Consider the following 24,837-nt stretch of genomic DNA (forward strand, 5'->3'; position numbering starts at 1 on the left):
GCCCCCAAATAACAAAACATGTAACAGTGACAACACATACTTATGCAGGGGGCAATGGGAGAGCGGCTCTGTTGGTAACCCTTGGCACATCGGTTGCACGTTATACCAGTCACACCATCTTTGCAAGGACATTGCCCTGTGGTCTGATTACAGGTTTTGCCGGCCGCACCAACCGGATGGCAGTCGCAGGCTGCGGGGTGGAACAGAGGAGAAGGGGTTGGAAAACAGCACAAGGTCAGAAAGCAAAAACTACAACCACATTACAGAGCGACACTGAGATCTGGCGGGGAGGGCGCGGGGTGGGAGCCGGGGCACAGCAGAGGGTAGATCTACCATGCAAGCCTTCTACTGAAGCATAAGATCGGAGAGTAACGAGATGCATCAGCTACCCACTGTGGCAGCCACATTGTGGGCTCAGCCCATGTATGTAGTACAGCTCACCAGTCCGGCTAAGGTGGTACCATCTCTTCACGCCACACACCCGTCCCGGTAATTAATTAATAACCTGCATTCATAACTGGTGATTCTGCACGGAAAATAGCCGTCTGCACCAATATGGCTGACTGACACATTGTAAATTAATCTTACCACGTGAGGACCTCCAGGAAGCAAGTAGGGGTGAGACGTACCATGGTCAAAACCGCATACAGCAAGCGAGTAGGGGTGAGGAGTACCATGTGCAAAACCGCATACAGCAAGCGAGTAGGGGTGAGAGGGACCATGTGCAAAACCGCATACAGCAAGCGAGTAGGGGTGAGAGGGACCATGTGCAAAACTGCACCCCAGTCCTGGTACTCGAAGAAAAATGGCATCGCTCCAAATGTGCAGAAAAGTGCAGCTGGGTAGGAGCGGTGGGTTACATGACTTTTCTTTTTAATTCAGAATGCTGATATTTTTCTAGTTGTTATTAATAGATTTGTACGGTGCAGGACCTTGTGACATGCTCCTGTGGAGAAAGCCACACAATGTGGCTTTTTTCTTTTTTTGTATCCTGGTATAATACTTTTGTCACCTGTACAAGTTTGTATGGCCCAGGGACTACCACTACCTGTCCTTACCTCCACAGTCCAGAAATTATCACAACCTGTTATTTCTCCATGGCCCAGGTGATACCACTACCTGTCCTGTCTCCATGGCACTAGTGCTACCATTGCCTGTCCTGCTTCCATGGCCCAAGATCTACGACTACCTGTCCTGTCTCCATGGCCCAGGTGCTACCACTACCTGTCCTATCTCCACAGTCCAGAAATGATCACAACCTGTCATTTCTCCTTGGCCCAGGTGCTACCACTACCTGTCCTGTCTCCATGGCACTAGTGCTACCATTGTCTGTCCTGCTTCCATGGCCCAAGATCTACGACTACCTGTCCTGTCTCCATGGCCCAGGTGCTACCACTACCTGTCCTATCTCCACAGTCCAGAAATGATCACAACCTGTCATTTCTCCATGGCCCAGGTGCTACCACTACCTATCCTGTCTCCATGGCACTAGTGCTACCATTACCTGTCCTGTCTCCATGGGCCAAGTGCTACCACTACCCATCCTATCTCCAAGGTGCAGGAATTATCACAACCTGTCATTTCTCCATGGCCGAGGGACTACCACTACCTTTCCTGTCTCCGTGATGCAAGAGCTATGACTACCTGTCCTGTCTCCATGGCACTAGTGCTACCATTGCCTGTCCTGTCTCCATGGCCCAGGTGCTACCATTACCTGTCCTATCTCCACGGTCAAGGAATTATCACAACCTGTCATTTTTCCATGGCCCAAGTGCTATCACCACCTGTCCTGTCTCCATGGCCTAAGTGCTACCATTACCTGTCCTGTCTCCATGGGCAAAGTGCTACCACTACCCATCCTATCTCCAAGATGCAGGAGTTATCACAACCTGTCTTTTCTCCATGGCCGAGGGACTACCACTACCTTTCCTGTCTCCGTGACGCAAGAGCTGTGACGCAAGAGCTATGACTACCTGTCCTGTCTCCATGGCCCAAGAGCTACGACTACGTGTCCTGTCTCCATGGCCCAGGTGCTACCACTACCTGTCCTATCTCCACGGTCAAGGAATTATCACAACCTGTCATTTTTCCATGGCCCAACTGCTATCACCACCTGTCCTGTCTCCATGGCCCAAGTGCTACCTCTACCTGTCCTGTCTCCATGGCCCAGGTGCCACCACTGCCTGTCTGATCTCCATGGCCCAGGTGCTACCACTGCCTGTCCTATCTTTATGGCCCAGGGACTACTACTACCTGGAGGGACTACTACAACCTGCCTTAGACACTATAGTCCAGGTACTACTTCAATTTGTGCTGCATTCTTGCCACCAGAACGATTTTCCTATACATCACCCATGAGGCTGCGGAGGGACAATTGATTTTAAGAAACTTCTCGAAATGATGCAACCACTAAAGTTGTGTTAGTAACGCCGCAAGAGCTTTTCAAAAAGCAATTTCTGGGATCTTATTGATTGATTTGCACAGCCAATTGCTCTGATGAATACTTTTAGATCTAGATGATGCTATTGGGAAGGTAAGGGTTAACAGCGAGCAGCTTCCATCATAAAGAGTTTTTCTCCATTGTCGGCACATTCACCTCCAGTCATACAAGGAAGCGAAATGCCGAAAATCAGAGCAATATTTCAATGGGTGACTAATAAGAGTGCGCTACATCACTATAACCAGAGTGGCAGCGCGCGGAGCGAGCGAGTGTACATAACCTAATCCCCGTCACTGCTCTCCTCGCACAAAAGGTGCTCAATGAGGTTTTATGAGCATGTAAAATGCCAAATGAAAATGTCAGGAAAGCCACCGCTCCATGCGTCACCCATGACAGCCGCCTGTTACCTAACCGAGCACCGCTTGTGCACAAAAACAGATTCATGGAATAATGAAGAGTTCCGCAGCTTTCTAATACAGGGTCTTTGAACTGATCACAATTTTTAATATATCTGCTTGCTGTAAGGGAAAGGAAACATCCTTGTTTCCATTCCGAGGTCAAGATCTCGTGATACATTGCTACCAGCGCTGTATCCATGGGGGAAATGTGGAAGTGTGTGGACCATTGCTGGACTTTTGTATTCCTCGGGTCTTACATGGAAAATAACAATTCCGATGGGTTCCGGAGTGTGACAAAATTGTAGCAGGCTCCATCGGATGCCGAATAGACTGAGGTGGAGAACATCTTCATCTAGATCAGGGATGTCAAACTCAAATACCCAGAGGGCCCAAACTAAAAGCTTGGATAAAGTCGGGGCCAACCTTCATATTTATTCAAAAAAATGTCTACAATTGAGGAAGTTTTTCCTTATCAAATCTAACGATTAACATTTTCAGATGGAAACAAACTTAAAGGGCTTATCCCACGAACAAAGTACATTTTAATTAATGGATCTTAACATACATTATTCCAATATAATATTCTATGTAAGAGCGCTAAAAAAGCATATGGCCCAATGGCCTAATTTCCATATGTAATAACAAAGGATAAAAACCTTGAATAACAAAGATAAAGTATGATGCAAACAAAAGTGCCCCCAAACACAGTATTATGCCCCCACAGTGAACTCCTCCATACGTATGGTATGATGACCCTACTGTACCCCCTTCCCTCAATGTACCAACAAAGAATGGTGACTTCATTACAGTATGATTCTCCAACTGTAATCCCCACACAGCCCCTCATACAGTATAATGGCTATAAAAGGTGCTCCATACAGTAAAATGGGGCCTACATAGTGCTCCATACAGTATAATGGCCCCACATAATGCTCCATACAGTATAATGGTCACCACATAGTGCTCCATACAGCATAATAGCCTTACATTGTCCTCCATGCAGCATAAAGGCCCCACATAGTCCTTCATTCAGTATATCGGGGACCTGCACTACCTTCCATACAGTATAATAGGCCCCACATAGTCCTCCATATAGTATAATGACCACACATAGTGCTCCATACAGCATGTCAGGGCCCCGCATTGCCTGCCATACAGTACAATAGGCCCCACATAGTGCTCTTTTTGCAGTATAATGCCCTACATAGTGTTCCATACAGTATAAAGGGCCCCACATAATGCTCCATACAGTATAAGGGGCCCCACATAGTGCTCCATACAACATAATAGCCCTATAGAGTCCTTCATACAGCATAATCACCCCACATAGTCCTCCATTCAGTATATTGGGGCCCTGCATTGCCTTCCATACAGTATAATAGGCCCCACATAGTCCTCCATACAGTATAATGGCCCCACATAGTGCTCCATACAGTGTAATGGCTGCACATTTAAAAAAAAAAAAAAAAAACTACTCACCTCTGCTTGTTCCCCCACTGCTCCGGTCTCTTCATGCGGTCTTCAGATCTTCTGCACATCTCGGTGCAGTGGGCGTATTCTAATGACGTAGTTGTACCCGCTACCCTGAGATGTCAAAAACAGAGGGGTAATGATGGGAGAGGGAGCATCAACTGATGCTCAGTGGTGCATCATTGCTTTCAAATGTGTCGGCATCCAGGATGCCGGTAAAAATGCAATATGGGCCAAGTATACTTATGGGACCCGCCTTATGTTGCAGGCCAAATATAATCACCCTGCAGGCCGGATTTGGCCCCCTGGCCAGAGTTTGACATATGTGATTTATATGAAAGACGTATGGCTTCATACTGGAAGCCAAAGTACACTAAAAAGCTACAAAAGATTTCATCAAACGATGATTATTCATCATCTGTCCCTTGTGTTCTCGATCCTCTGGAATGTCTCCTTGGGAGGAAAGAGGTTAAAGCACCTGCCTCAAAGCACAGGTGCAAAGTGAATTGTGCTCACATATAACACCTGGCATGTCACCCGCTATACGTTTCTCACACAGGAGCATGCTGAAAGGTCACGTTATATATATGTGGGTGTGTGTATACAGTACAGACCAAAAGTTTGGACACACCTTCTCATTTAAAGATTTTTCTGTATTTTCATGACTATGAAAATTGTACATTCACACTGAAGGCATCAAAACTATGAATTAACACATGTGGAATTATATACCGTATATACTCGAGTATAAGCCGACCCGAGTATAAGCCGACCCCCCTAATTTTGCCACAAAAAACTGGGAAAACTTATTGACTCGAGTATAAGCCTAGGGTGGAAAATGCAGCAGCTACCGGTGAATTTCAAAAATAAAAATAGATGCTCCATACCGTTCATTATGGCCCCATAGCTGTGCCATATAGTGCTCTGCACCGTTCATTATTGCCCCATAGATGTACCATAGAAAGGTGTGCCATATAGTGCTCTGCACCGTTCATTATTGCCCCATAGCTGTGCCATATAGTGCTCTGCACAGTTCATTATTGCCCCATAGCTGTGCCATATAGTGCTCTGCACCGTTCATTCTTGCCCCATAGCCGTGCCATATAGTGCTCTGCACCGTTCATTATTGCCCCATAGCTGTGCCATATAGTGCTCTGCATCGTTCATTATTGCCCCATAACTGTGCCATATAGTGCTCTGCACCGTTCATTCTTGCCCCATAGTTGTGCCATATAGTGCTCTGCACCGTTCATTCTTGACCCATAACTGTGCCATATAGTGCTCTGCACCGTTCATTCTTGCCCCATAACTGTGCCATATAGTGCTCTGCACCGTTCATTCTTGCCCCATAACTGTGCCATATAGTGCTCTGCACCGTTCATTATTGCCCCATAGCTGTGCCATATAGTGCTCTGCACCGTTCATTCTTGCCCCATAACTGTGCCATATAGTGCTCTGCACCGTTTATTATTGCCCCATAGCTGTGCCATATAGTGCTCTGCACCGTTCATTCTTGCCCCATAGCTGTGCCATATAGTGCTCTGCACTGTTCATTATTGCCCCATAGCTGTGCCATATAGTGCTCTGCACCGTTCATTTTTGCCCCATAGATGCTCCGTATAAAGCTGTGCCATTTCTGCTGCTGCAATAATAAAAAAAAATATGCCACACTCACCTTTCTTGCTTGCAGCTCCCGGCGTCTCGTCTCGGCGTCTCTCCGCACTGACTGATCAGGCAGAGGGCGGCGCGCACACTATATGCATCATCGTGCCCTCTGACCTGCACAGTCAGTGCAAGAGGACGTGAAGACAGAGCGGCGCCCGGCGTGTGGAACGTGGACAGGTGAATATAAAATACTCACCTAGTCCCGGCGCTCCTGACGCAGCTCTTCCTGTCAGTGGTCACTGGCACCGCTCGAAGGAATGAATATGTGGCTCCACCCCTATGGGAATGGAGTCCATATACATTTCTCTAATGAGCGGTCCCACGTGACCGCTGAACAGGGGAAGAGCTGCGGCACCCGGAGACCGTGGGATTGCAGGGGGAGCGTCAGGATCGCCGGGACTAGGTGAGTATGCCTCAGCGCCCTCTCCCCATCACCCGCCGACCCTGCTGCCCACCGTGACTCGAGTATAAGCCGAGAGGGGCACTTTCAGCCCAAAAAATTTCGGCTGAAAATCTCGGCTTATACTCGAGTATATACGGTACTTAACAAAAAAGTGTGAAACAACTGAAATTATGTTTTATATTCTAGGTTCTTCAAAGTAGCCACCTTTTCCTTTGATGACTGCTTTGCACACTCTTGGCATTCTCTTGATGAGCTTCAAGAGGTAGTCATCGGGAATGGTTTTCAATTCACAGGTGTGCCCTGTCAGGTTTAATAAGTGGGATTTCTTGCCTTATAAATGGGGTTGGGACCATCAGTTGTGTTGTGCAGAAGTCTGGTGGATACACAGCTGATAGTCCTACTGAATAGACTGTTAGAATTTGTATTATGGCAAGAAAAAAGCAGCCAAGTATAGAAAAACGAGTGGCCATCATTACTTTAAGGAATGAAGGTCAGTCAGTTCGAAAAATTGGGAAAACTTTGAAAGTGTCCCCAAGTGCAGTGGCAAAAACCATCAAGCGTACAAAGAAACTGGCTCACATGAGGACCGCCCCAGAAAAGGAAGACCAAGAGTCACCTCTGCTTCTGAGGATAGGTTTATCCGAGTTACCAGCCTCAGAAATCACAGGTTAACAGCAGCTCAGATTAGAGACCAGGTCAATTCCACACAGAGTTCTAGCAGCAGACACATCTCTACAACAATTGTTAAGAGGAGACTTTGTGCAGCAGGCCTTCATGGTAAAATAGCTGCTAGAAAACCACTGCTAAGGACAGGCAACAAGCAGAAGAGACTTGTTTGGGCTAAAGAAAACAAGGAATGGACATTAGACCAGTGGAAATCTGTGCTTTGGCCTGATGAGTTCAAATTTGAGATCTTTGGTTCCAACCACCGTGTCTTTGTGCGACGAAGAAAAGGTGAACGGATGGACTCTACATGCCTGGTTCCCACTGTGAAGCATGGAGGAGGAGGTGTGATGGTGTGGGGTGCTTTGCTGGTGACACTATTGGGGATTTTTTCAAAATTGAAGGCATACTGAACCAGCATGGCTACCACAGCATCTTGCAGCGGCATGCTATTCTATACGATTTGCGTTTAGTTGGACCATCATTTATTTTTCAACAGGACAATGACCCCAAACACACCTCCAGGCAGTGTAATGGCTATTTGACCAAGAAGGAGAGTAATTGATGGGGTGCTATGCCAGATGACCTTGCCTCCACAGTCACCAGACCTGAACCCAATCGAGATGGTTTGGGGTGAGCTGGACCGCAGAGTGAAGGCAAAAGGGCCAACAAGTGCTAAGCATCTCGGAGAACTCCTTCAAGATTGTTGGAAGATAGTCCCTGGTGACTACCTCTTGAAGCTCATCAAGAGAATGCCAAGAGTGTGCAAAGCAGTCATCAAAGCAAAAGGTGGCTACTTTGAAGAACCTAGAATATAAGACATAATTTCAGTTGTTTCACACTTTTTTGTTAACTATATAATTCCACATATGTTAATTCATAGTTTTGATGCCTCCAGGGTGAATGTACAATTTTCTTAGTCATGAAAATACAGTAAAATCTTTAAATGAGATGTGTCCAAACTTTTGGTCTGCACTGTATATATATATATATATATATATATATATATATGTATCACTGGGCGCAGGAAAAAAAAACAGTAAAGAGTAGTGGCTTAAAAAACATGGGATAAAAGAACTGAGATATGGAGAATGAGGGTAGTTATTTAACCAGTGCTGCTTCTTTGTCAGTGTTACATACAATAGCCTCTGTGTATGGAGGCAGATGTAATATATACACATATGTGTATAGGTCTGTTCAGTACTGGTGAAATGTCTGGACACACCTGTTCATGCAGTGGTTTTCCTTGTTCTAATTGGGATGTGCACATTATAAATTCAGACTGGAGGCAGCAAATCCCTGAGGGAAGCAAGGAGTAAGGAAACGTGGGAAACGAGTCCTGAAGATGTCCCCAGATGTGCTGAGCACTTGTTGCTGCTTTGCCATCATTCTGCATTCAACTCATTCCAAACCATCTACATACAGAAGAATACTATCTTCTCTTGTATTAACTATGTAAAGCAGTTAATAAAAGAGAAGATAGTATTCTGCTACAGATGGATCTGGATAAGTTGGAAACTTGGGCTGAAAGGTGGCAGTTGAGGTTTAACAATGATAAATGTAAGGTTATACACATGGGAAGAAGGAATCAATATCACCATTACACACTGAACGGGAAACCACTGGGTAAATCTGACAGGGAGAAGGACTTGGGGATCCTAGTTAATGATAAACTTACCTGGAGCAGCCAGTGCCAGGCAGCAGCTGCCAAGGCAAACAGGATCATGGGGTGCATTAAAAGAGGTCTGGATACACATGATGAGAGCATTATACTGCCTCTGTATAAATCCCTAGTTAGACCACACATGGAGTACTGTGTCCAGTTTTGGGCACCGGTGCTCAGGAAGGATATAATGGAACTAGAGAGAGTACAAAGGAGGGCAACAAAATTAATAAAGGGGATGGAAGAACTACAATACCCAGATAGATTAGCGAAATTAGGATTATTTAGTCTAGAAAAAAGACGACTGAGGGGCGATCTAATAACCATGTATAAGTATATAAGGGGACAATACAAATATCTCGCTGAGGATCTGTTTATACCAAGGAAGGTGACGGGCACAAGGGGGCATTCTTTGCGTCTGGAGGAGAGAAGGTTTTTCCACCAACATAGAAGAGGATTCTTTACTGTTAGGGCAGTGAGAATCTGGAATTGCTTGCCTGAGGAGGTGGTGATGGCGAACTCAGTCGAGGGGTTCAAGAGAGGCCTGGATGTCTTCCTGGAGAAGAACAATATTGTATCATATAATTATTAGGTTCTGTAGAAGGACGTAGATCTGGGGATTTATTATGATGGAATATAGGCTGAACTGGATGGACAAATGTCATTTTTCGGCCTTACTAACTATGTTACTATGTTACTATGTTACATTGGGTTGATGTTGGGTAATTGTGGAGGCTATAACATCGTTCCTTATTGGTCACATAGACCTCACATAGCCTGGAGGTGTTTAGGGATATTGTCCTGCTGCAACACAAATGATGATCTCACTAAATGCAGACCAGATGGGATGTCATCACTGCAGAACACTGTGGTGGCCATGCTGGGTAATGTGCCAGGAACTTGTAATAACTCATCAGCAAAGCGCCCCCTCCACACCATCATATCTCTCTATCCATGCTTCTCAGAGGGCACCACATATGTAGAAACCATTCATGGCCACTTTTCACCGTCTCCTCTGGACAGCTGATGCTGAGATTTGTCTGCTACTTGATGTCTTTGCATCATTTATGGGGGTTGTTATCTGAGGTGCTGTGAATTTGAATTTTCTGATGAGGCTGGTAACTGATGAACTTATCCTCTGCAGTAGAGGTCATTCTTGGTCTTCCTTTCTTGGGGTGGTCCTCGTGAGAACCAGTTTCATGATAGCAATTGATGAGAAGGATACTTTCCAAGTTCTATGAAAGTTCCAGATTCAGTGACCTTCATAACTTAAAAGTAATGATGGGAAGCTGTTTTTCTTTATTTAGTTGAGTGGTTCTTGCCATGGTCTAGATCAGTACAGTTGTGAAATAGGGCTCAGTTATGGAGCTGTGTACCAGCACGGTCTCTGCAAAATTTGCCTGATGGTCACAATCACTTTCTGAAAGCAGACGATTCCACAAACAATAGAACAGTTCAGGTGATGACCTGATAAATCTGCCAGAAACAATACCAAGAGGTATAAAGCTGCCATTAAAAGGAAAATGGGAGTACTCTGAGGAATCTAAGGTGTAACACATATTCTGGTGTGTTTTGCATGTGTTTCTTTACTCTTTTGCTGCCTTCAGTCCGAATCTATAATGTGCACATTCAAATTAGAACAAGGAAAACCATTCCATGAATAGGTGGTTATCCAGATTTGTGACCGGAGACAAGATGGCATCCTTCTTAGGCTAGTTTCACATTAGCGTTCGGCAGCCTTCTTCCTCCATTAAGCCTCACCCACTGCTGTACCTCTTCCTTCAGCTCCGCCTACGTCTGCATGCGTCCTGCTTACGCTATCTTTAACATTGGATCGTTTTGACGCTGCTCTGACCGCAACAAAATGCAACATGTTGCGCTCGACGCAGTTCAGCGCAGCGTCATAACGATGCATGTGGAGGCATCCGCATGGCCTGCATACCCTATGTTAAAGATAGGGTACGCAGGATGCATGCAGACGTAGGCGGAGCTGAAGGAAGAGGTGCGGCAGTGGGTGGGGCTTAATGGAGGAAGAAGGTTGCCATACGCAGTCCTGCCGAACACTAGTGTGAAACCAGTCTTAATTTGATAGAATTGTCTTTTAGTTTGTAGTCATTCTGAAGGCACACGTTGGGTATCTCTGTGCTCCTGTACCGTCCGGAGAGTGAGGGGTAAACCTGGTGGATTTGTTTTGGCCAGGTGGATTAAAGCTATCAAAACCCTTCTATTGAGATGGTACAAAGAAAGAGCACAGGGATGGCCGGAAACTGGATTCCTCACACGGCCCCGGCACTGGAGAATCACAAGGCTTTCTGATATTAATAGGAGACTTCTGGGTACATTATTAAGAGGCTTTTCGTGCCTGACCGGGGTGACCGCTGATATAAAGGCTGGGCATGCAGGGGTCGTCCCTTTTGAGTTTACATGCTGGATTTCATTTCAGTATTTTCCCCCGAGCCTGAAACATAATATGGTTGAGATTAATCCGAGGAAGGAATAATAATAAACTCACCTTCCCTGCACTAATACGTAAGATGATGAACGCGACAGATTCTAGGACTGAGGCCGGGACATAAGTGTCACCCGTAGGATGAGTAATAGCACGGCAGCACTAGTCAATTAGTATAATAGCCTGGCACTGCCACCCTATGAGTGACGGTAGTAGTGAAGGTTTCGCACCACAGACGGATGCAGCTGCCGGCCAAAAGGCTGGATGTGACTTCATAGCCCTCTCCTGCACTTGTGGGAACAGCCTCACCTCAGGCGGACAACACCTGCATCCACATACCCAGGTGCCCCCCTCCTCCCTTCATTCTCTGAAGTGTTTGCAAGTGGCTTAACCTGCCTGTTCCCCTCCACCCTCCCTCCAATCTGCCCCAAAAATATGTCTGGGACCATTCGTCAAAGCATCCAGCCTTTGTACCAAAATCGACACCCTCCCCCTCACCTTCCCTTTTCTCCAGGTCTACTTAACCTGTTCAATGCATCCCACTGTCCCTTGGTATGCACACCTGTGCCGGGCTCCCGAAGGGGGTGGCGCAGCCCTATACACTAAATATTAACCTCTTTCTCTGTCACTGGAATTTAACAATTTGGCTGCCAGCTTGTGATTCCATCTAGGGTTAAAATCACAATGAGAGGACGTCCAGATCCGTGAAAATAAATTGGTAAAAACGACTGCCTATCAACTGCACGGCGAGCTGACACAATTATGTGCCGTTCATTTATATCACGACAGTTTTGGAAATCCATCACTTTTGCACTTTGCGCGTCTTTCCTCCTATCTCCACATCGAACGACTTGCGGATGTAACGTCAATGAATGATAACATTTCAACCAGCCAATTCTCGGATGTAGAAAATGTTTCCACACTTTTATAGCACGTGCACAGTGGACTCACGTGGTGGACAATCCGCTGCAGATTTTATTAGCATAACCTGACAGCCTGTTGCTATCAAAATCTGTGTAATGCGTTTCTTAATAGTGTGCTCTTTATCGTTGGGTTCCTTTACAAAGGCAGATAAATTGCTTCTAATTAGGGCTGATCAAAATAGCGGGTTGATTCATGGTCGTTAACTAGTTCAAGATGGGGCCATTTTTTCCTCTTTTCCTGACCAGGCAAAATTTGGGAGTTTTATTTTATAGATGAGCTTTTAATTTCTCTATAAAACTCATTAAAATAATTTTTGCATTTCCTTTTTGGAATATGTAGGCCTTTATTTTATTTTTATAATAATTTTTTTTTTGCTGAAAATGTAAAGAAATATAGTAAATATATGTCTTATTTTTCCAATTTTTTTCTGTTTTCCTGTTTGACCTCTAACACATTTAAATATATTGTGTTCCCCTTTCTGTATAAATTATTTTTATATATTGGCCATATTTTTTTTTTCCATTGAGGGCATTTTTTGGTGGGAATTTTAACATATCAATACATTATTTTTATTGCTCATTTCCCCTGTAACTGGGGCTAATAAATTATCTCCAGTTACAAGGGAAATTCACCTATCTTCTTACATAGCAGAACTGACAGTCTCCCATAAACCAAAAGCTCCTACTCTCTCTTCACACCCAGCAATCTCATGATTACTGGGTCTCTGTGAGTGTTTTCTATCCTGTATACACAAGTGCTGGTTCAGCACTATGTATACAACGATCAAGAAGGCAGACATGGTAATAAACCATGTTTGCCTTCTCTATCTGACAGGTCCCTGACCCCGCAGCTGCAGAGTCCTGCAAGCTGTTTACTACTCTGCACTGACATTTTAGAACATCAGTGCAGAGTAAAGTGTGGTGGCTGATTGCTGGGCAGTTGTACAAATGTAACATTTGCTTTGAAGCTCATCGACTTTTACTAAATATTCTGATATTTTACATGATATCCTCCATTAAGATACCTGTATCCGTCTGAATCCTAATACCAAGAGAACCTCCAGATTTTGCTTTGAGGGAAATAGTCTATGAACTGACGGAGGCAATCAACTGGGTTTTCTATGTGGCAGGAAACATGGGATCTGGACACAAGTCCAAAGAAGACCATGATGACTTGATTATTCTTTTGACAATCAACTCAACCATTATGATGAATAAACTCAAGATTCAGAATATAAGTGCATTTTGCCCGGCCACAGGGAAGACCACCATGTGGAAACTTATTGACCCCGCAAAATTAAATCTAGTAGGGCTGTAGCTAGAAGAAGAGATTCTCTCACCCAACTCATTTGGAGCAAGAATCATCCTCTGTGCATGAAGAAGTTGCATATCACCACTCTCAGGTTAGGGCATACTTCCCGCATGACCTGGATTGGCAGCACTGTCCTGAGACTGCCACTTTGTATGCCAGCAAAAGTTATTTTCACACATCATTTTCGCTGGGCCTACGAACCCTAAAAAGGGAAATGTAACCGGCATCCTTCCAGCTGTTATGGCTCAGAGTGTTCCTGACTGCCACTTTTGGTAACCTCCACCCACTCACCCGCTAGATAGAGTTATTACAGCACGTGTACAATGACATTAATGTAACAGAACCATTTCACAAACAGGTTTTCTTACAAAGAATGTGAGTATTCAGGTGCGGCCATGCATAAAAAACATAATGACGTCATCCGCAGTCTGAGGTCATCGCAAAATTCTTTCTCGTGCATAGAACATTTTTCTCTATAGACTAAGCTCAGTTTCCCTCACCTTTACAAGCCTTTCTGTGGGTGATGGGCTTGGTCATGTCTCGGTAGTAACCCTCCTTGCAGTAGTGGCAGTGACGGCCGGCCGTGTTATGCCGGCAGTTTAAGCAGACCCCTCCACTTCGGCGACCTGACAGCTTGAAGAGCTCCATGTTGAAACGGCAGCGGCGGGCATGCAGGTTACAGTTGCAGGCTGGAAAAAAAAACAAAAAAAAGGCAGAGAGAAGCATGTTATACTGGTTACCACCATGAACCACAAGCAAGAGTCACCTGGAACCCAGGACATGGTTAGATGGCGAGGACAGACACTAACGTAGCCTTTATGCTTCTAAAGCAACAAAACAGAAGTGGATGATTTTGAAAAATAAACTGGGATGCAGCAAAAAATATCCTATATCGAAGCCTCATCCAGGTGTCCATGACACGGCCACTGAGGTTCAAGTGAACCGATTTTCCAATCACTGCAGTATTTTTTGATGATCTAACTTTGATGCCCTTGTATCAAGGTTTATGCGTCAAACGATTACTCCCTAATCTGGCAGATTTTAAAGTCATTACCCCAAAAAATAAGTTATAGGGGATAACCTGCTGCAAGCAATTTGCTGAGACCTACAATGATTCTGAAAATTGGGCCCTGCAGTCGCGTCTGGAATGGAGCTGAAGTGTGCATGCGCGATTCTAAGGCTCGGCTTTCTCGGGCACTCTCATTGACAATGAATGGAGCGGAGGTCGAGCATGCGCACTTCCAATCCACTCCAGACAGGCTACAGATTCCAATTCTACAGACATGGGCCTTTTTAGATTAACCCTTTACATTGTGCCCAGATTAGGGCCATCTTACTAAGGCCTTAAGGGCTCAATCACACTTGTGTATTACTGATCCATGTACATTCTATATTTTTTATTAATTGAAAAATGTTTCCAATACATGTACACACGTTTCTTTTTCAGTATGCAGGTACTGGATACTCTTTTTAGTCCACAGAATTCAATGGGGTCAATAAAAAAAATAGAAATAATATAATATATGCACTTGTATTTTCTTTCTATTTTATCTACTGTATTTCTGCAGCATAATACAAAAAATGCCCTAAAAAATAAATGCCAATAAAAAAAGGGAGAACTGAGCACAAAGTGGGAATCAAAACTACTGTAATACAATACAGAAGCAAAAATTGAACAAGTCGTGCAAAAAAAAACAACACATCCCGATCTCTATTAATCCATATTTCGATATAGAAGTGTAAACATAGACAGAAGGAGGTCCCTGTTCAAGAACACCATTTGGGCCCTTGGCAACCATTAGCACATCATAATGTACGCCTTTCTGTGTGTATAATAGAAGTTTCTCTATGTTTTGGGGGTGGAAGTGGGTCTCCTAAACCGGGGCTCCATTGGTGCTGCCACCAATGATATGTCCGCCCTTGTGTAAATGAGCTCCAAGGCTAAGGTTGCACCATAATGGCTAGTCACTTATTGATTGCTTCCTAACATATGAATAAAACTTCGATGATCATAAAGGTCATTGATCTGCTAAAGATGTGAGTATCATGGGGGGTGACTTCAGTGCGTGTAGAATGAAATATGATTATCAGGAGCATAAAAATTAACACTCCCATCGATCGGAAAATCTCAAGGGAAAGCCTTGAAATATATTCCTGAATGTAGAGCCTGGGGACAGTGGTAGAAGATGCAATGGTGCTGAATGCATCATTCCAATAATTGGAGACAAATGGTTCTCAATGATGAATGACACTTTTTCGACCACCGGTATGATTGTTTGAGGAATGTCGGGCCCTCACCTATACAACCTCTGATGCAATCGTTGTGATGAATGATGAGGAAAGGGACATTGACAGGAGTGTTTGTAAAGTTCTGCTTTGATGCCTAAAGTCCTACAAATATTTAGTGGGGTCGCTGCTTGTGAACATCCAGAGACAGGAATTTCTTGTGTCTGACAAGGATCCACTGTCACAACAATCCAGTCCTGATGATGGCCTCCTGACAAGTCCGATGATGAGCCGATAGGAGGGTGGGGGGGATGCTACCTGGTGTTGATGGTCTGATGAGTGAGGACTTGTCTGGAGACACAGAAAGAGTGTCTGAAGAAAGGACATTACTCAATAGATGTTCTTCAAGGTGTCAGGGGAGGGGAGAGGTGTCAGATTTGGACACATTCTTTTTTTGGAAAATACCTTAGACCTTTTTATAGCACAGGCTTATGGAATCTGAACTTCAAGAGTGATTCTCGGGAGAGGGAGATTGGTCACTGTTCATTATCAAGGACGGGAGCAGTCCAGCTCTCGTACAATTTCCTATTCTCCTTACATTTTTTTTAACTTACTATCTATTTTTACTGTTTTTTAAGTTAATTGCGAGCACTCCCGACCAGAACATTGTATGTTACATTGTTCCTGTGCCTATTATAACCCACTTAAGTTTATAAATGTCTGTTGTCACCACTTTGGAACTAAACCACCCCATGGACATGTATTTAGTCTAGACATAGGGTAAAAAATAAACTTTCAAGGGATCCAAATTTGTTTCACAAATACTTTTATATTAAGAATGTCTTTTATTGTTCCCAAATTTAAATGGATAAGGCCATTCTGTTTTACCCAAAATGTAACAATGCAAGCCTTTTAGCTTCAGTAAATCTTGTACATTGTCCTACAAAACACTTTTTTTGCATGTGATAGATTAGAATTGCAGTTTTCTGTGTCATTTTCCCTTCAGACAGGGCTGCCACCATACATTTTCTATGCCTCATACAATCAAGTTTCCAGGACCTTCCACCATTGTCAATAATTAAAACATCAAATTGTATTTGTATAACTTAAATTGAACTCTCCGTTGGGCTATATGTGAAAATCATGTATATACCAGCAGGGAATAAATGGCACCTATAGATATATACCAGCAGTGAGTAAACAACACCTAAAGATATATACCAGCAGCGAATAAACAACACATATAGATATATACCAGCAGTGAATAAATGGCATCTATAGATATTTATCAGCTGAGAATAAATGGCCCCTATAAATATATACCAGCAGTAAATAAACAACACCTATAGATATATACCAGCAGCGAATAAATACTGTAGGGATTGTACTCACTCAGGTGCGGGAGGAGGAAGACAGGAGGCGTGTTTCTCTAAGGAAGTCCATGAGGGTTTATTTGTTTCATAACCCAGCAGCAACAACAAAAAGTAAATGGCCTTCAGAGAAGACAAAACAACACACAATGTCCTTACCCGAGGCTCACTGCTCTCTCAGGCCTGTGGGCACACAGGCTGGTGCAATGTCCAACACGCAGGCTCGGTCTCGAGCCACACACACAGGAGGCCTTCCACTTTCCGAGGCACAGCCCTGTGCCAAATAACAACCTCCATTATGTAGGCTGTAACCACACCCACAGGTGAGGTATGTGGGTAGCCAGATCCGCCCATCTCTCATAGCTACCCGCAACCCAGACCCAGATGCACTAAATGATATCTTAGTAAGTAAGAAAAATACTTGAGGTTACATCACAGGGAGCAGCCATCTCTGTGACACATACCTCCCATTGATTACGCGGCCATTAGTCTCCTTACATACCTCCCCCTCCCCTTGGCACCTTCTCTTACCCAACCAGAGACCCTTCTTGGTTGACTTTGGAAATAAACCCATCTGTGAAAGTCAGGCCCTGTCAATGAGCCAATTTGGAACTGTGCGTTATCCGACTTTGTCACCTCTGATAGGGTTGCTCCTTTGTCAGCCACCCGCATCCCCGGCAGTCAGTATGGTGTTCTGATTTCCTAGGCCCTCTTCACATTTTCTGCAGCTGTTTATTGATCTGCACCCTCTCAAGTCTTAGCTGCTCTACCTCCCTGAGGTACGCCACACGATATTCCAGGAGTATTTGAATATTTTTTGGGCTCTCCCTTGATCCGACCACGAAGATTGGCACCATCCCACAGGAAATGCAAAGAAGAGGGCGGCCACTTTCAACCCGAGGTCTTGAGAGATGAAGGGGTCCCCTAAAGGATGGAAGAGTTAAAGGTAGTGACTTCTCTGCTAGCTCAATGCTGAGTGGCCTAGGCAGGAGACCCTGCAGTGGACAGACGTGGTGACAGAGAGTCAGACCAGACCCGAGGTATGGGGCCTAGGAAATCACAACACCGTACTGACCACCGGGGATGGGGGTGGTCTGACAAAGGGGCAACCCTATCAGAGGAGGTGATGGAGTCGGATAAAATACTGTTTCAAAAGGGCTCAGTGACAGGGCCTGATTTTGACAGATTGATTTATTTCCAAAGGCGAATGTGAAGGGTCTCTGGTCGGGTAAGAGAAGGTGCTATGCCCCACGGCTTTAAGCCGAGGGTGAAGGGTGCTATAAACCCAGATGAACTTTTAAAGAAATACAGTCTTCCTGTGTGTGTTATCGCTGCCAAGCGAGTATACCCCAACCCGCTAGTGATCGCTATACCACAACATCTATAGATATATACCAGCAGCGAATAAACACGTATAAATATATACCAGCAGTGAATAAACAACACCTATAGATAAATACCAGCAGCGAATAAATGGCACCTGTTAATATATGCCAGTGACAAAAAAATGCCACCAATAGATATATACCAGCAGTGAATAAACTACATATATATATATATACACCAGCAGGGAATGAATAGCCCCTATAAATATATACTTATCAGCACCTAAATGGCACCTATATATACAGGTGCTTCTCACTAAATTAGAATAACAAAAAGTTAATTTATTTCAGTTCTTCAATACAAAAAGTGAAACTCATATTATATAGGGTCATTACAAACAGAGTGATTTATTTCAAGTGTTTATTTCTGTTAATGTTGATGACTGACTTACAGCCAATGAAAACCCAAAAGTCATTATCTCAGTAAATTAGAATAATTTATAGCACCATCTTGAAAAATTATTTTAAAATCCGAAACGTTGGCCTACTGAAATGTATGTTGCATCAATTACTTCAGCAATGCGGCGAGGCATGGAGTTGATCAGGTATGGCACTGCTGATAGCAGCCTTCAGCTCGTCTGCATTGTTGGGTCTGGTGTCTCTCATCTTCCTCTTGACAACCCTATAAGGTTAAGGTCAGGCGAGTTTGCTGGCCAATCCAGCACAGTGATACTGTTGTTTTTAAGCCAGGTATTTGTATTTTTTTGCAGTGTGGACAGGTGCCAAGTACTGCTGGAGAATGAAATTTCCATCTCCATAAAGCTTGTCGGCAGAGGGAAGCATGAAGTGCTCTAATATTTCCTGGTAGACGGCTGCGCTGACTTTGGTCTTGATAAAACACAGTGGACGTACACCAGCAGATGACATGGCTCCTCAAACCATCACTGATTGTGGAAACTTCACAGTAGACCTCAAGCAGCTTGGATTGTGGCCTCTCCACTCTTCCTCCAGGCTCTGGGACCTTGATTTTCAAATGAAATGCAAAATATACTTTCATCTGAAAACAACGCCTTGGACCACTGAGCAACAGTCCAGTTCTTTTTCTCCTTGGCCCAGGTAAGATGCTTCTGGCGTTGTCTATTGGTCATGAGTGGCTTGACACAAGGAATGCAACACTTGTAGCTCATGTCCTGGATACGTCTGTTTGTGGTGGCTCTTGAAGCATTGACTCCAGCAGCAGTCCACTACTTGTGAATCTTCCCCACATTTTTGAATGGCCTTTTCTTAACAATCCTTTCAAGGCTGCAGTTATCCCGATTGCTTGTGCACCTTTTTCTACCACCTTTTTCCTTCCACACACCTTTCCGTAAATATGCTTGGATACAGCACTCTATGAACAGCCAGGTTCTTTAACTTTGACCTTTTGTGGCTTAACCTCCTTGTGGAGTGTGTCAATGACTGCCTTCTGGACATCTGTCAAGTCAGCAGTCTTCCCCATGATTGTGGAGCCGACTGAAACAGACTAAGGGACCTTTCTAAACGCTTAGGAAGCCTTTGCAGGTGTTTTCTGAGATAATTACTTTTGGGTTTTCATTGGCTGTAAGACATAATCATCACCATTAACAGAAATAAACACTTGAAATAGACCACTCTGTAATGATTCTGTATAATATGATTTTCACTTTTTGTATGGAAGAGCTGAAATAAATTAACTTTTTTTTATGATATTTTAATTTTGTAAGAAGTACCTGAATATACCAGCAGCGAATAAACTGCACCTATAGATATATACCAGCAGAGAATAACCGACTCCTATAAATATATACAAGCAGCGCACAACTGGCTCCTATAATTATACACCAGCAGAGAATAAGAGAATAACCGGCTCCTATATACCAGGAGAGAATAATCGGCTGCTATAAATATATACCAGCAGAGAATAACCGGCTCCTATAAATATATACCAGGAGAGAATAACCGGCTCATATAAATATATACCAGCTGCGAATGACCAGCTCCTATAAATGTATGCCAGCAGAGAATAACCAGCTCCTATAAATATATACCAGCAGAGAATAACCGGCACCTATAAATATATACCAGCTGCGAATAACCAGCTCCTATAAATATATGCCAGCAGAGAATAACCGGCTCCTATAAATATATGCCAGCAGAGAATAACCAGCTCCTATAAATATATACCAGCAGAGAATAACCTGCACCTATAAATATATACCAGCAGCGAATAACCAGCTCCTATAAATATATACCAGCATTGAATAACCGGCACCTATAAATGTATACCACCAGAGAATAACTGGCACCTATAAATATATACCAGCAGAGAATAACCTGCACCTATAAATATATACCAGCTGCGAATAACCAGCTCCTATAAATATACTGTATGCCAGCAGAGAATAACCGGCTCCTATAAATATATGCCAGCAGAGAATAACCGGCACCTATAAATATATACCAGCAGAGAATAACTTGCACCTATAAATATATACCAGCTGCGAATAACCAGCTCCTATAAATATATTCCAGCAGAGAATAACCAGCTCCTATAAATATATACCAGCAGAGAATAACCTGTACCTATAAATATATACCAGCAGCGAATAACCAGCTCCTATAAATATATACCAGCAGCGAATAACCGGCACCTATAAATGTATACCACCAGAGAATAACTGGCACCTATAAATATATTCCAGCAGAGAATTACCGGCTCCTATAAATATATGCCAGCAGAGAATAACCAGCTGCTATAAATATATACCAGCAGAGAAAAACCGGCTGCTATAAATATATACCAGCAGAGAATAACCGGCACCAAATAAATATATACCAGCAGTGAGGTTAGTCAGAACTCTCAGATAAACTGCAGACCGAGCCGCTTTATGACAGCTCGCTCCTGGTGGAGCCTCTTTACTTTGTGAAATGGCCGTGTCCTGTTTAGAAGTACTGCAGTGATGGTGACCCTGAACCCAGATTCTGGGGGAAAAGACGTATCGGGCTTGACTGTGGCTCAGTGGATAGCATTGCAACCTTGGAGTCCTGGGTTCAAATCCCATCAAGGACAACATCTGCAAGAAGTTAGTATGTTCTCCCCGTGTTTGCGTGGGTTTCCCCCGGGTACTCCGGTTTCCTCCCACATTCCAAAATACATACTGATAGGGGATTTAGATTGTGAGCCCCAACGGGGACAGCGATGATAATGTGTGCATACTGTAAAGCGCTGCGGAATATGTTAGCGCGATATAAAAATACAGATTATTATTATTAGATGTTGTATTTCATCATTGATTCTTTGTCCTCGCAGGAGATAGACTCCTCTGGCAGCTGTAGTGTCTATTTCTGAATTTTGGGTCATATTGGCAGCATGGTGGCTCAGTGGTTAGCACTACTGCTTTGCAGCACTAGGGTCCTGGGTTCAAAGGACACTAAGTACAACACCCGCAAGCAGCTTGTAGTGTGTTTGCGTGGGTTTCCTCCCACACTCAAAACAACATACTGATAGGAAATTTAGATTGTGAGCCTCTATGGGGACAGCAATATTAATGTCTGTAAAGCGCTGCGAAATAAGATGGTACTGTATAAGCAAAGCATAATTAATAATGAGAACATTTGTCGGCAAATAGCATTCTTGTGTATATGAGATAAGATTGTGACAATAATTTGGTACCTAAATTTTTTTTTTTTTACTATATGTTCTGCTGCTTTTCATATTCTGCAGAGTAGTGTGGGTCTCTGATCTCATAGAACTACTCAGCTTCGGAAAAAGCACCCGCACTGCCAGTACACCATCCTGAGCGCATGCTCATGAAGGAGCGTACGTCATCCTCCTTTGTAGACTGTGTGTGTGTTACACTAGTCTCATAAAGCTTTAATGAAGAGAACAGTACTAATGCATTGTCACATCTGCACCTCATTCGCTCCTTACTGCAGTGCCACACAGGGGTCAGTAGAGATGAACCAACCTTCCAAGGTTCGGGTCGGATTACCGAACGTCCCGATGTTCGCCGAACATATCCCAACCCCATTGAATTCAATGGGAGGCAAGACCAAACGCTTATACAACACCTTCAGGGGGTCAAAACAGCTCAAATTAGGGGCAGACTCCAGGAAATGTGTCATCAATTGACCCAGAGTAGAAATAGTATCATTGCGCAGCATGGATGCATGTCACAGGGCTTGGACCAGCACTTCTAGCTTATACATTGATCAGTAACAGGTGGATGAGTGACAGGGTGAGAGCCCTGACAAATTCAGGCAACACACATAAAGGAGACCCAACATTTCCAAAAATTATTGCCACACACCACTAAAGTGGCATCAATTTCCCCAGAGTAGAAATAGTATCATTGTGCAGCATTTTGACAACTTCTGTTACTGGACAGGGAACTCGACTCTTTGGCAGCCGCACCGCGGTATTATTATTATTATTTTTATAGCACCAATTATTTCAAAGAGCTTTACATGTAAGTGGGGCATATATAATAAATACGAGTACAGTAATCTGAAACAATAAAGCTATGTGCACACATTGCGGATTTGCCTGTGGAATTTTCTGCGCGGAATCTTCCTCTCTTGGCAGAAAATAGAGTTGAAAATCAGCAAGTTTTTGATGCGTTTTTTTATGTGTTTTTTTTTCATGTGGATTTGTATACGTTTTTGTAAGCTAAATAAAGATATATTATTTAACAAAAAAAAAGAATTGTGATGTAATTTCCTTGTCCAACCTCTTCTTTTACATACTCCATTGAAGAATAATGTTTACACAGATAGATAGATAGATAGATAGATAGATAGATAGATAGATAGATAGATACATCTATAGATCGATAATACCAAGCCTGATATTTTTTGGAAAATTTTGAGAAGTTAAACCCCTTCATGACCTTGGGATTTTTCGTTTTTCCGTGTTCGTTTTTCACTCCTCTCCTTCCCAGAGCCATAACTTTTTTATTTTTCCATCAATTTGGCCATGTGAGGGCTTATTTTTTGCGGGACGAGTTGTACTTTTGAACGACATCATTGGTTTTAGCATGTCGTGTACTAGAAAACGGGAAAAAAATTCCAAGTACGGTGAAATTGCCAAAAAAAGTGCAATCCCACACTTGTTTTTTGTTTGGCTTTTTTGCTAGGTTCACTAAATGCTAAAACTGACCTGCCATTATGATTCTCCAGGTCAGTACGAGTTCATAGACACCTAACATGACTAGGTTATTTTTTATCTAAGTGGTGAAAAAAAATTCCAAACTTTGCTAAAAAAAAAAAAAAAAAAATTGCGCTATTTTCCGATACTCGTAGCGTCTCCATTTTTCGTGATCTGGCGTCGGTTGAGGGCTTATTTTTTGCGTGCTGAGATGACGTTTTTAATGATAGCATTTTGGTGCAGATACGTTCTTTTGATCGCCCGTTATTGCATTTTAATGCAATGTCGCGGCGACCTAAAAAACGTAATTCTGGCGTTTCGAATTTTTTTTCTCGCTACGCCGTTTAGCGATCAGGTTAATGCTTTTTTTAATTGATAGATCGGGCGATTCTGAGCGCGGAGATACCAAATATGTGTAGATTTGATTTTTTTTTTATTGATTTATTTTGATTGGGGCGAAAGGGGGGTGATTTAAACTTTTATATTTTTTTTATTTTTTCACATTTTTTTTTACTTTTTTTTTTTACTTTTGCCATGCTTCAATAGCCTCCGTGGGAGGCTAGAAGCAGGCACAACGCGATCGGCTCTGCTACATAGCAGCGATCTGCTGATCGCTGCTATGTAGCAGAAATGGAGGAGTGCTGTGAGCGCCGACCACAGGGTGGCGCTCACAGCCACCGGTGATCAGTAACCATAGAGGTCTCTAAGACCTCTATGGTTACCATCCTGACGCATCGCCGACCCCCGATCATGTGACGGGGGTCGGCGATGATGTCATTTCCGGCCGCCCGGCCGGAAGCGGTAGTTAAATGCCGCTGTCTGCGTTTGACAGCGGCATTTAACTAGTTAATAGGTGCGGGCAGATCGCGATTCTGCCCGCGCCTATTACGGGCACATGTCAGCTGTTCAAAACAGCTGACATGTCCCGGCTTTGGTGCGGGCATCAAAGCAGGGGATCTGACCTCGGACGTACTATCCCGTCCGAGGTCAGAAAGGGGTTAATCTAAATTAAATGTTTTTAGTGTTCTTCAGTTTTGTCCCATGGCCTAGATTCATGCACATGTGCTGCTGTGTTCTTTTTGTTTATATTATGCAGTTTTTGCAGTTTTTGCAGCTTGCACGTGTTCACATTAGGAGGTGCTGATCGTATGGTTTTTTTTTGCTTATTTAATTATTGGATGCTGGTTGCTTCCAGGCTGATCTTGCACTCCTCCCATTGGCCTTGCAGGTGCCGCTATCAGCTCTACCTGCCTATAAATTGTAGGCTTAGCCCGGTAGTGACATGTTTGTCCAAAATTATAGGCTGGTGGCTCAGAAGTGGCTTATATTTTAGAGCAGGGACCCATCAGAGGGAGGGCACCTTGCC

General features: G+C 43.6%; 1 protein-coding gene across 4 annotated transcripts in view; it reads right to left on the reverse strand.

Annotated features, from left to right (window-relative positions):
• NTN1 (netrin 1) overlaps positions 1 to 24,837 on the reverse strand; it is a 119,446-nt gene that overhangs the window by 44,419 nt on the left and 50,190 nt on the right. For 3 of the 4 annotated variants that reach the window (XM_069750637.1, XM_069750638.1, XM_069750639.1), the window contains exons 3-4: positions 13,887 to 14,075; positions 41 to 190 (exon numbers count right to left, since the gene is read on the reverse strand). In XM_069750637.1, the coding sequence (XP_069606738.1) occupies positions 41 to 190; positions 13,887 to 14,075 (339 nt within the window). The remainder of the gene's footprint in view (positions 1 to 40; positions 191 to 13,886; positions 14,076 to 24,837) is intronic. The other variant, XM_069750640.1, reaches the window with a different exon arrangement.

Source organism: Ranitomeya imitator, chromosome 2, assembly GCF_032444005.1.
Source record: "Ranitomeya imitator isolate aRanImi1 chromosome 2, aRanImi1.pri, whole genome shotgun sequence".
NCBI lineage: Eukaryota > Metazoa > Chordata > Amphibia > Anura > Dendrobatidae > Ranitomeya > Ranitomeya imitator.